The sequence below is a fragment of the Falco peregrinus genome, chromosome 10, assembly GCF_023634155.1.
Source record: "Falco peregrinus isolate bFalPer1 chromosome 10, bFalPer1.pri, whole genome shotgun sequence".
In the NCBI taxonomy this organism is placed as follows: Eukaryota; Metazoa; Chordata; class Aves; order Falconiformes; family Falconidae; genus Falco; species Falco peregrinus.
The window spans coordinates 35497177-35509751 of record NC_073730.1 but is presented as its reverse complement, the minus strand read 5'-3'; the positions used below and the strand labels follow the sequence as shown (position 1 = coordinate 35509751).

At 40.4% G+C, this 12575-nt stretch overlaps 1 protein-coding gene across 3 annotated transcripts in view; it reads left to right on the top strand.

The window, feature by feature from the left end:
- Window positions 1–12575, top strand: part of SLC44A5 (solute carrier family 44 member 5) — a 94392-nt gene that overhangs the window by 58727 nt on the left and 23090 nt on the right. For all 3 annotated transcript variants that reach the window (XM_055815582.1, XM_055815583.1, XM_055815584.1), the window contains exons 4-8: window positions 2895–2979; window positions 6496–6580; window positions 9568–9696; window positions 10477–10537; window positions 12057–12180. In XM_055815582.1, the coding sequence (XP_055671557.1) occupies window positions 2895–2979; window positions 6496–6580; window positions 9568–9696; window positions 10477–10537; window positions 12057–12180 (484 nt within the window). The remainder of the gene's footprint in view (window positions 1–2894; window positions 2980–6495; window positions 6581–9567; window positions 9697–10476; window positions 10538–12056; window positions 12181–12575) is intronic.

Sequence of the window (12575 nt, the reverse complement as noted above, 5' to 3'; positions counted from 1 at the left end):
CAGGTGATGAAAGAAGCTGAGTATTTTCTCTTCTGTTGGTCATTTCCCTTCTCTTTCTGCTGCAGAGTTAGTTAAATGCTAAATGTGTATGCTGTAAATCAGACCAAATTATTTTTGTTTCACTGTGGAATTTAGCTGTGAGGCACGTTCCTCCATCCACCCAACAGCTGATCTCAGTGATAGAATTTCACAAAGTGTGCTAAATCTATTTTTTTAAAAGCAGCTTCTTATTAATACTGTTTTATTAAAAATATGACTGAAGCCTTAGGCGCACAGGACAACTATTGCCAAGCAGGAGTAGTCTTAGGCAATTTGATAATGGCAAAACAGGTACAATCTGAACAGAAATTTTGTTCAGAAATGAGCAGTGTGGTCCATTGTTTATATTCTGCTAATTTCTACTAAATAATCGAGAAACACACTGCAGAAGATGAATGATTAAATTTGAGGCCAAGGATTGATACAAACCCAGTGAAACCATGGGAACCTTTTGAAATATTTCAGCAGACTTTGTGTTAGAACTAAGAAGAATGTGAGGAGAATACACTGCTCTGCCCATTTGATGGAGCTGGGTTTTATTCTTGTTTGCTCTGTTAGTCCACCCAAACAGGCTGAAGGAAGTAAGCCTGGGTCACATGGGCCCTCCTTAAGGAAAGAGCCATAATAAGACTGAGATGGCAAAAAAACCCCCAACCAACATTATGTTGCAGTGCTTATCTCCTTTCTCCCAAGTTTGTCTGAGGAGTGAAAAGCAATTCCAGGTTTAATATGCTACTTAGGAAAGGGATATTGTTGGCAGTAGCAACTCCTTCCAAATTATCTATATGAAGCAGATACAAGTCTAGCTACTAAATTCTCGTCTGTACTTTGAATCTGGCATGGTGGGGGTTATCTCTACTGCTTCCTGTTTTGCTGGTGTTAAAGAAAAAATACAGCCAAATGTGAAAAATTAGTCCCTTTAATAATGTGCTAAAGTAATTTAGAAAAACTAATTTGGGGCTGGGAAAACACTGATGTGTTAGAGTCATCTAACATACAAGTCAGGTCTTTCAGGTCTGTATAGGCAGCTGATTTATTTGGGACCAGGCTTTCACTTGTGTGGCAAGTGAGATCATACTAAAGTAGCAGAAAAATCTCCCGCTTGTCAGAGTCATGGTGGAAGAAAGTGTACATGGCATAACGTGCAGCCTCATTGCAGTCACCAGACAGCTTTCTGCTTTCTAATGCCATGTACACGTATGACTCGTCAACCAGCCATAGGAATTGCTAAGAGAGAGCTGATGCCTCCTAAATGTTCCTGTAAATAATGCTACTGAAATAGGTAAGTAGGGGCTAAGAAATGAAAAAGTAAATGGGTTTTGACACTGGTGAAGCTCTTTAGCTTTCTCTGAGCATCAGCACACCACAATTAATCTGAAATGCAGTTAATCTGAATGTTCAGAAATTGGTACCAAGCAGCAGGTTAATTTAAAAACTCCAAAACACAGAAAAACTAATATAGGTTAAAAAGAGCCAGCAGATTCATTTTGGTAGTCTAAAGCCATTCCAGGTGAAAGGCAGCATTACAGATTCTCTAACTATTTGCAAGTCATTGAAGATATGTCGTGCATCTGTCCCGAACATTTCAACAGATTTACAGTCTGCTGCTCTGAGATCTTACATAGGTTCGGTCTCTACTGCACATACCGTTATTGTTAAGCACTGCTATTCTTACCAAAGTGACCTTGAGGAAAATGACAGTTTCCCAGATGACTAAATATAATGTCACAGAGTTGAGAGAAAATGGGATAATTGCAGAGAAGCAAGCTCAAGGTGGTTTGCATAGATCAAAGCCCAAAGTGTATGCAAAGTGGGCTCCCAGCATTCAGTATATCATGCAAGAGGAGGAAGGTTGGGTCTAAAATCTTTTCAATACCTGTAATCTTCCCTACATAATACAAGTATAGGGAAGTGTTTGAGAGAAGTTAAATGTTCTTTTCTAACAGTTCTCTAGCAACCTGATTTTAGGGTGTCAGGGTAGTGATATTCTGGTATTGTATCTTACTTTCAGGCGATATTAAAAATAAATGAAATTTCCATTATCTAGGGTCAAAGAAGCAGTTAGTAGTCAGAATAGTTCAAAGGCTAGTCATTGGCTAGTCATGAAGGAGGCTTAGTCAGGTCTGCACAGTACAGCGTAGAAATAGCAATACCTACAGTGATAGCTGGTGCGTACTTGATCCTTAAAGGGAAATAATGGTGCAGGTGAAAATGGCTTGGAGAAGAAATCCTGCTTTGAAGTGAAGAAAAGTTCAGCATAAACCTCTCTTCCCATTCAGTACTGGGGTTCACGCTAGCAAATAATACATAGGTTGCCAGGTGCAGGCCTAGTAACTGAAAATTGGGGCAATTGCCAAGTGAGAGATCAGGAAATGTCTCCATTTACAAAGTAAAGAGTTTGTCTCCATTCTTAGTGGAAACGGAGTCCATTTGGATTCAGGCACACCCTGTGCCTTTCTGTCACACACCCAGGTAATCCCAGTAATTTCAATGCCCTTGTAGTTGTCCGTGAAGGCTTAAATTTGTCTACATAGTTACCTCCTCTTCTTTCCGCTTTTAATAACTGTTACTTTTATGTCCGCTACATCATATTGTGGATACAACCTAGATATATATGCCCTGAGGCAAAAAGTGAACTGGTTTGCTTTCTTACTGATTCATCCGTATCTTAGTTCAGTTTTGTTTGGTTTATATTTTAGTTTTTCGTTAGGAGATCTACAAATCAATACTATTCAGTGGTAATCAACAAAGATTAAAATGGTACATTAGAGGTGATACATTTTCATACTAGGGCAGTTCAACTATTAACTGTGTACCCTTGACTAAAATGCTAAAAGAACTGTGTATATTTGCAGCTTGGGTGCACGGCGACCCCAGGAAAGTAATTTATCCAACTGACAGCTATGGACAGTTTTGTGGTCAGAAAGACACCCTCAATGAGTGAGTACTAAATCCACTTGCATACCTTTATTACTCATGCACTGTGAATAAGATGTGAGTTTTCAAATCTCTCTGTCTGGTGGGGATTCTTGTGGGAAGTTGAAGAGACAGTGACACTCTTACTGTATTTATTCCAAGTAAAGTTCAGAAATAGATTAGTTGCTCGGTGCAAATCTAGACCCAATTTATTACTACAATGAAGTTGTTTTCATCATTCAGAGAATAATTTTGGTAAAGTATCAATATAACTTAAAGATTGCATCACTAATTGCATGGAAAGTGACTAGCTGGCACAGCTTCTAACTGGCACAGTTTGGATAGTTAATAACGTATTGAGTAATTTGTCTGTCCACCTTGGGATAAGAGTAGTTCTAAAGCATTGTAACCTGGTTCTTAGTTTTTCTCAGCATGCGCCAAGTCACAAAAAAGATCATAAGGAAAAGCTCTTGTTTTTTTCTGGTGCTTATCCATTGCTGGTAGAGAGCAGACTGAGTCATCTGGGAGACAGGCAGATGTAACCATACCTTCCCTGGGGCTATCAGCCAAATGGCTCTATATACTTGTCTCTGTTTCCCAGGGGGGTTTATATTTCAAATTGTGAGAGTTAATTAGTTTATATCAACAGAATACTTACACATGAAAATAGCTGCTCAGGAAAGAAAGATGTCACGTCAATGTTTTCCCTGAAAGCAGAGAAACAGCTTTATGAACTAGAATTCAAAAGAATATTTGATTTTTCCCCTCACCTTCTCCCTTTTAAAAAGTCACCCTTTATGCCCTTCTCACTGTCAAGAAGCTGAATGCTATGCAGGAAGCAACACAGAAGCTACTGTTTGATAACAGCTCTTTGCTGCTTATTTCTTTTCCCATTTAGTTTTCTGGGAAACAATCTGAATCCACTGTCCAAGGGGTAGTTCAGAAGGGGAGGAGCAGGAGACAGGGAGTGGAACAGAGGTAGAGCTAGGACTTTATGTCCTCTCAAAATTTTTATGGAGGAAACAGGCTGGATAGTGTAAGACCTGTTCCACCCCCTGGCTAAGGTTCTTCACAGCACTTGTTGAGTCCAGCTTCCTGAAGGAGAAAAACTAGGACAAAAAGTCATAGTGTTGTGCATGTTCCCCTCACTGCACCTCTTCCCTGCTTCTGCTTTCTGCTCCACCCACCCCCCCCACCCCCCATTTTGTCCTTATCCTCCTTCTGGTCTGTAGGAAGTAGTGGACAAATGGGCTTGGGAGTCTCAGACGTAGAGCGTCCGTGCACTGTGGAGGATGTAGCCAGATGCTTCCCTCTAATTCTTACTATCTACCCCCACCCCCTCTTTATCTTTGTTACTCAAGCCTTCCCTTGAGTTATTTCTTACAGTGTGATTTCCAGTATTCACAAATGTCCCTCCATATATATGATTGCTGGAGAGTAATACAGCTTCTGAGACTGCATTTTGGCATTTATTTGCTACATTGAGGAGTTTCTTATAAAAATATAAGCCAAAAGACACATAATACAACCTGCTAAAAAAGCAGGAGTGTTTATGGCAGTGGCCTGGGAGGACCCTCTGAACAAGTCCCTTTAAAAGTGGAGGTGTGGAATGTGCTGTCAGGACTTCGTTGATACCGTTGCCAGATTTTTCAGATGCCCTGAAAGTAAGCAGTGTGAAAGGCATAACCCAGGTCCAAAGTCCCCAAGGGCTTATTCTGAGACTTTCCTGGGAAAGTGATCATGGTCTCTGCGTCTTGAATCTTTTGCTTGGAACAAGCATTCCCAGCAGTCTCACTGAGGAATAGAAAAGAGTAGCTACAAACCAAGCCAACACTCACAGCCCATGTTAAAACCCATTTAAACTCCAATGAATTCCATGCAGTCATGTTAATTCTACTGTGTGTTGTCATGTGAGTCTCTCTTAGGCCTCTTTGTGTCTCCGTGTAATCCATCCATTAATCTCCATGTAATCTTTAAGCTTGTTTTGCCTTCTACAGAGCAGAGTAGCCATGGAATACAATACCATTTCATTATAAAAAATACAAACCAGGCTTTCCGTGGCTGTTTTCTTATGTATGTGTTTGGACTTTCTTTTTTGCTGTCAATATCAGCAAGTGGGCTAAGACATAAGAAAAAAAAAAAAGATTCAATTAATTTAATTTTAAGCAGCTCACAGATTATAAATACTGTCAAGAAACTATTGAAGAATGATGACATTTCAGTCCAAAATCTTATTCTGTTACTTTGAAGGAGTAATAACTAACGATAGTGAATTGGTTTTGCCAGGATGCATGGTTTGTTAAACAGTGCATAGTAGAACATAGCTCAGTGAAAACCATTTAACCTCATAAAATGTCAGGCAGTTGAGCGAATCCCCGTTTTAAAGGGAGCTTGAATGTGCATTAATGCTGTGTAACAGCTTTGAAGGCACAGCCATATTCAGCAACTGGTGGGAACCATGTGCTGGTGGAAGATCTGAGCGTACATCCTGGACTGGGGGATACAGTGGAAAGATGTGGGAGCAGGACTTGTGCCACGTCCAGAGGTAGAAGAGGGGCAGCCTTGTTAGCCCAAGCATGCTTCATTGTTAACATGCCCCCAAGGCAGAGCTCCCTCTGTGCTGCGTTGCCACAGTGGGGTCAGCCGTAGCTCAAATGCCAGTCCCTGCCTTCTCTTGCACGTCATAGACCATAGCGGGGCATATGCATCATTATTGCTTCTGGGGACACTGTATAGTCCTGGCATGGCTAGCTGACTAGTCTGGTGTGAAAAGGGCAGGACTACTGCCATACCACCTTCACGAGAGCGGTCTGATAATTTTCTGACATAGGAAAGATTAACAGCATATTTTGCTGTCTTCAAAACCCAGGTATTTACATCCAGAGATCGTGGAATAATGTGTTTTCAACAAATGCAAACTGAGATGAGAGCTACCTCACAGTCCCAAAGTTCCAGAAGCCACTAAGTGTGTGGATTCTGGGGTGCAAACCCATCAGACTGTCCCTTATTTATATCAAAGGATGTTTATCAGCATTACTAGCAGGTGCTATTATGATTCCGTTTCCTGGCCAGCTGCTTTCGATTTCCAACCGTAAAAAGCTTTTGATTGATTTTGGTGCCACCTTCTGATCAACAAAAAATAGGCAGCTTTTACAGTGTAGCATTTGCTGATAGTGATTGTGCATGCAGTACATTCACAGTGTGTTCATTGTAAGCAAAGGGACCACAGTGTTTTTGCAGAGGTATTTTACAGACCTCACTTCTCAGAGCCAGGACTACAGATAGCTGTAACAATGCCTAGGGTTGTTTCAGCTTAAAATCTTGCTGTAGAAAAAACTTTTCAAAACTAGCATTCTTTAGAACAAATACTTGTGGTTTCAGAAATGTCTTGGCATGGAACGTTCAGGTTCTGCTTGGGGTTTGGTTTTTTGTCTTGTGTTTGCAATGTGGCCATTCACAGTAATAGAAATTAAATACAAATGTATGCTATAACAAGCAACCACATTTATAACATCAATTATCTTATATCCACTTCCATAGGAACAAGACCGTTTTGTTTTACTTTAACATTCTGAAATGTGCCAGCCCCATAGTGTTAATAAACCTACAGTGCCCTACAACACAGGTGAGTGAAATACAGAGATAAAATACTTTCCCTGCCTCTTAGTCGTGGTGCTTAAGAACTAGACATATGTTTGTTTGGATTTAAAAATTGATGTTCGTATCCTTCAGAATAGAATATGATTGTTTTATTGTTTTATAGATGGTGTGTTGCACACAGTCTCTGAGGCATGTGATGGTCAGCAAGAATAAATAGAAGTGTGCAAGGTTGTGTATTTTGGATAAGAGTTGACAAAAAAAAGTCTGTTTAGTTAAATACAGCAATTTGCAGCTTATGATTTCGTCACAGGCAGCTATCCAGTAGTAATCAGTGTGTGTAGAAAATAATTTTGATTGATGTCCAGGGTTTTCTGAACTAGTTATGTTCAAGAAAATGTGCCTGTCCCCAGTGACAGGAGTATCTGGGTGTGGTTAGGGCCTATGGCACTTTCAAAAGTGAAGATTTTGAAAGCTTGTTCTGGCCTTATGCCACGATTTGTACTTCATTAGCCATGCTGCGGCTTCTTGTGAGGCTGTGAAATAAACACAGTCACTGAGGGTTAGAATTATGCTCCTGATGTTTCTTTACATGAGACCATTTTACTGACCTGGATGATGAACAACTGCACCACCAGTTATGTCAGCTCATCTTATGTGACAACTTATGGCATAGGGTAGGTCAGAGGAATTAGGTGCAAGGCTGCTGTGATGCAACTTTGCTGCCAAAGTAATAGTACTGTGTAATTAAACTGCAGGTGGCAGAGTATGGTCTCAGCCATCTCGGTAAACATTCAGTGAAGTCCAGTATTAATTTGGATGAGGGTTGTTATCTGGTAACCAGTTTACTGATTACAAATGTTAATTGTCTATTTATTTGACTATTTTAAAATGTTTCCCATTCCTGCCTGCCCTTACTCCTGATCCCTATTCTTGATAGATGTTTCTGGCCTGTCAGTTAGTGTGACTGTATGGACTATTTGACACAGCTGAAGAGATGGAAATCTCCAGCCAGGAAGAACAAGAACCCTCTTAACGCTGACCAGTTGCTGTCAGAATGGAAACTTTCTGTATCAGCAGCAAATCTGCTTCAGAAACGCCCATCTGTCCACATACAGACACTGACACTGTTGCCCTGCAGTCTTTAGACTCTGTTGCTGGAACAATTCAGCCTGTTCAGAAACACTGAGGTCATTGTGTGGGATTTGGCTGGTGCTGTGGTCAAGTTGGCAGTGGTCATGAATCAAGTAAGGTGAAATACTTGTTGAAGGAGAGTTTGGTGGAGCAGAGTAGTTGTTCTGTTTATTTTAAAACATACGATATCTCCAAAACAGAGAATGTTTGTCAGTGCTGTTTGGTGCTGCAGATGGTGAATTCTCTGGTCTTTTGTGCAAATGTTGAAGAAACGTTTGTTTGATAATTCCTCTTTTGAACCACAGGCAAGGTCTTTCATTCCTGTCCCGTTCCTATCAAATGACAGAAGAGAAAAACCCAAGAACCAGCACAGGAAGAGCTTTAGCTCTTGAGTAAGACTGTGGGTTCCACAGACAGCACATTTCAGTGCCTGTTCCATAGATGGGAAACTGAGGTTATAGTAAAGTGTACACTTGTTAGGCAATTGTTGTCCCAGCAAGGAAAAACTCTTGGGTTTTGTTTTTTGGCCATTGGGTAGTCCGTAGGATGTAGTACTGTAGAAAGACCCTCTTGGAGCATCTGCCCTGTTCTAAGGATTAGTACAAGATCTTTTTGCAGATTCCTTTGGGTGGATCGTATATGGTGAAATGCCCTTGAGGTAAAATACGGTTCTGTGCATGATGTCTCCCTGGGATAGCAGAGCTTTGCAAAGGGTGTTTGGGTAGCACAGCTTTGGAAACAGAGAACAGCCTTCTAGGAAAGGCTGAAACTTGCTAAAAAGATGGACTTCACTACCTCATAGTGTTCGGGAATGCTGAGGAGTCAGAATGGATGTACACTTGCATGATTCCAGTGACCAGCAGAGCCTTCACAGTCTGTGTATTGGGGCAGCTGCTTCTCCATTACATAAATCCAAATCTTAACTTCCAAGTGGATGCATTTATCAAACCCCAGTCCTCATTTGATTTCTCACATAAATCTAGCTTTTAATGGCTGTACCTTGAGTGGCATGAGTTTCATTCCTGGCACGTGCAGCCCTCTTGCTTTGTAACTAGGGGAGATTCATCATTAACCAGTACTAAAAAGTCACCTTTGAGTGATCTACACCTAACTTGACTTGAACAATCTCTGTGGAGGTCTATTTGACTGAAGAGGCTGTGTAGAAATATGGAACAATTTTAGCTGCGTGATACTTTTTTTTTTTTTTTTTAAATAAAGCTCTCCTTATAAATGTAACAGAAAGAAGTTACATGTATCCTGTGGAAGTAGCTACTGCATCATGCTCATATACACTGCTGCTGATGGAAGTAGAGGGGGACCTGACAGATTTTTTCCTGGTGTTCCAAAAAAAAAAAAAAAAAGTGTTTTTTTTTTTTCAACAGACTGAAAGCTCTGCTTATCTGCCAGGATATGTAGAACTTAAGAGGAAACAGAGAATGGCTTGATATGCCAGATACAAGGAGGGACTTTGAAAGTGTGCTCTATCAAAGAATTTTAGAAGTATTCATCTAGAGCAGGGGTCCTCAAACTTTTTAAACAGGGGGCCGGTGCATGGATGAAGTGGCAGGAGGTCATCTGTGACTGCTTGGTTTCCCCCCCCAGCCCCCGGCGGGGGGTTCTGTAAATAATGGGGGCCGGATTGAGGACCCTGAGGGGCCATATCTGGCCCGTGGGTAGTTTGAGGACCCCTGATCTAGGGAGTCAAAAGGAAAACATATGTCCCTTTCTAAATGTTGCAGTAAATATTACTGAAGGCAATTCCATAAACCAGTGCACTTTTATAGGTGGCCTTTTTCTTGCTTTTTAATTGCACTGACTTTCCTTATCCTTCCCTACCCCCAGTGTATCTTCACTTTTTTTTTTTTTTTCTTTTTCTTGCAGCTTTGTGTCTCAAAGTGCCCAGACAGGTTTGCAACCTACATTGATGTTCAAGCTTCCTACAGATATAAACCAGATCAGTGGAATTACTTCAAGCAGTTCTGCAAACCTGGTTTTAACAATCCTCGCAAGGTGTGTATGTGTCAGTAGGGAATGAAATACGTTTTTTCTTCAAGCAATATGTAATATCCATGGTTTTACTGAGCTACATCAAAGCTTGGAATTACTCTGATTTCACTATATAAGGAGTTGTCCCATATAGATGGTTTGCCAGTGATTTAATCAGGGTTGAAGATCTTGTATGCACACCAAATCCCCCAGTCCTTAGATGATTACTGTTTGCTTCAAAGAGTATCTGCAGCTACCCATGTGGTTGCAGTACTGTGGCAAGTAGTATCCTTTAGTACTGAGGTGCTCTACAGCAGTATAGCCGAATATCTGAAAGCAGTTCTTGGGGCTCCTGAGTCATCTATAGCTACTTAGTAATTTTAGCTAGAAAAACTAATCTATCCTTCATGGAACTGATTTTGCACTTAAATGTACTGTGTTCTCCCATCTTTAAAACACCTTGCAATTCAGCTATATTTATTGTGTCAAATTCTCACTCTAAGAGAAAAGGCAAAGGGGAGGCCAAGGAACAATTGCCTAGTCACTTCTGGCTTAGATGCTGATCTAAAGTGAACAGGTCTTTTGGTTTTTGTCACTAGAAAAAGAAAAAATAGTCTTTTCCCAAATCACAATGACAATTTGGATTCTTACTTACACCATGAATGTACCTTGCAGCTCCACCAGTCAAGTTTGGGGAGGAAGCTACAAAGCCCAGTTTGGGGCATTTTCTCAGACTGGGTGAGAAACGAGAAACACGTAGTTATTCTACTATGTATTCAGCGTTCCTGTTTTTCCCCTTTTTAGTCTGTTGCTCAAGTCCTACGTGATGAAGATTGTCCTTCGATGATCATTCCAAGCAGGCCTTGTGAGTGGTTCTACTTCTTACACACATCTTAGCAGATTATAAACATTCACATTAAAGCACAACTCCAGTCTGAAAAGTGCTTTGTGGCAAGGTCACTAAATGCTGTCTGTTATTTGACAGTGATGTCCATTCAATTTTAATCAGTTTGAAAGTATAAAGATTTATTACTATTTTGTCTAACTACCATCCATGAACATTTAGTGTGTGATCAGGTCAAGCTGAGCTTTTTCTTGCTTTTGAATCATCACTGATAACAAAAGCTTTACAGCTCAAATTATACCTTCCAAAAAATGTGATCAAGCAACCCATTGGCATCAAGAAAATGCCACAAACGTAGGAAGGATCATATGGCCAGCTGTTTAAGTTCAGATGATACTTGAGCCCAGTTATGAGACAGCTCACTTCTCCGTTGCAGTGCTGGCTGTGCAGGGCATACAGAGGAGTTAAGGGGCCAAAAAATTTTTTTGTCACAGTGGTCAGCAGGTGTTTCTGAGTAGATAACCACAGGTCTCAGAGCCAATGCTTTAAAATAGACATCATGTAAATCAGGAAGAGGTTATCAAAAAGAGAAAATACGGATTAAATTAAAAAAAAAATCAGCGATTTATATGAAAACTCATGTACTGACCCAAGACAGAAAACAGTTTACAAAGAATCTTATTTTAAACTGCAGCAAGGGACCAAGATTACAGTTGGAGGAAAATAAACATGTTAATTATTTCCTCAGAGTAATTGGTGGGGTAGATATTCTAGACTGAATATTGAACATTGGAATTGATTAGAACCTGCTAAGGAGAGCACAGAATTGTTATATAAAGTACAGCTGTGTAGGAGGACTAACCTGGTCTTCCCTTTGGAATGAAAACCAGGACTTTTTGCAGCAAAGAGCAGGGCAACATAAATAAGTATGTAAACATCTCTCCTTGTCTCTCTCTTTTGTAATCTCCTCCTCCCTCTGTCTAACCAATAGTCTTTTCTCCATTGCTCCTCTCCAAGTATATCTAGTGATAGTGGCTGGTACTGGAGCTCGTCTGACACATGAGGAACTGACACTTGCTGTTATGTATTGTTTAGCGTGCTAATACCATTCGTGACCAGTCATGTTGAGTCTGTCCCTCGGGGCTGGTTTGATTATTACAATGAAATGACATATTTGAGAAGCTGCAGTTTTTGTAAGCTGCTGCAATACTGATAGAGAGTAACTTCTGCATTTATTATGAGTTCTTAAACTGCTACAGATACTACTGTTGTTACTCGGTAGCACCTGGAATCTCCAGTTGCAAGCTAGGATTCCACCATGCCTGTAGCTTGGACAAAAAGCCCCAGACCATAAAAATCATAATCTTGAATATAATGGCACTTCCAAAATTTGTCAAAGTTAGCATATTGTTAGGTAAGCAGTTGAAAGACAATTGACTGTGGATCTGAAATGATTTTAATATTTCACTAAAGATGGGTGATAGAGGTGGAGCTTGTTGTGAAATGTAACATGCATACTTTTTTTTGATATTTTAAATAGTTCTTAAGAGATGCTTCCCAGACTTCTCCACGAAGAATGGTGTGCTAACTGTGGCAAATCAGACTACGTTCAAAGATGGAAGAGGGAAAACAAGAAATGTAACTGATCTCAGGGAAGCTGCAAAGTAGGTCTTAGCTTTCTTAAGTGCTTGTTTGGTGGATTTCAAGATCATGAAATAATTTAGGAATCAAAAAAATAATCAGAATCTGTTGTAGCAAAAGGCTGAGGGTACCCAGGCAAGACTTGCTAGTAAATGATCTCTCTGTGCCTGAGCACTTACAAGGGTCCAGTAAGGGAGATACCAGCACTGAGGTATGCAGAAATACCAGCACTGAGGTATGCAGAAATGAGCAAGGAGCAAAAGTTGTAGTCTGATTGTCTCAGACTGACTGCCAGTTTTTAAATCATTCTCGTTGTTTTTTGTAGAGAAAATTCATATTAAAGAAAGCTAAAGGAGGTTCAAAATTAAATCCTTGTGCTGCCGGACTCAGGCCACCCAGTAATGGCCTTGGCTATTCC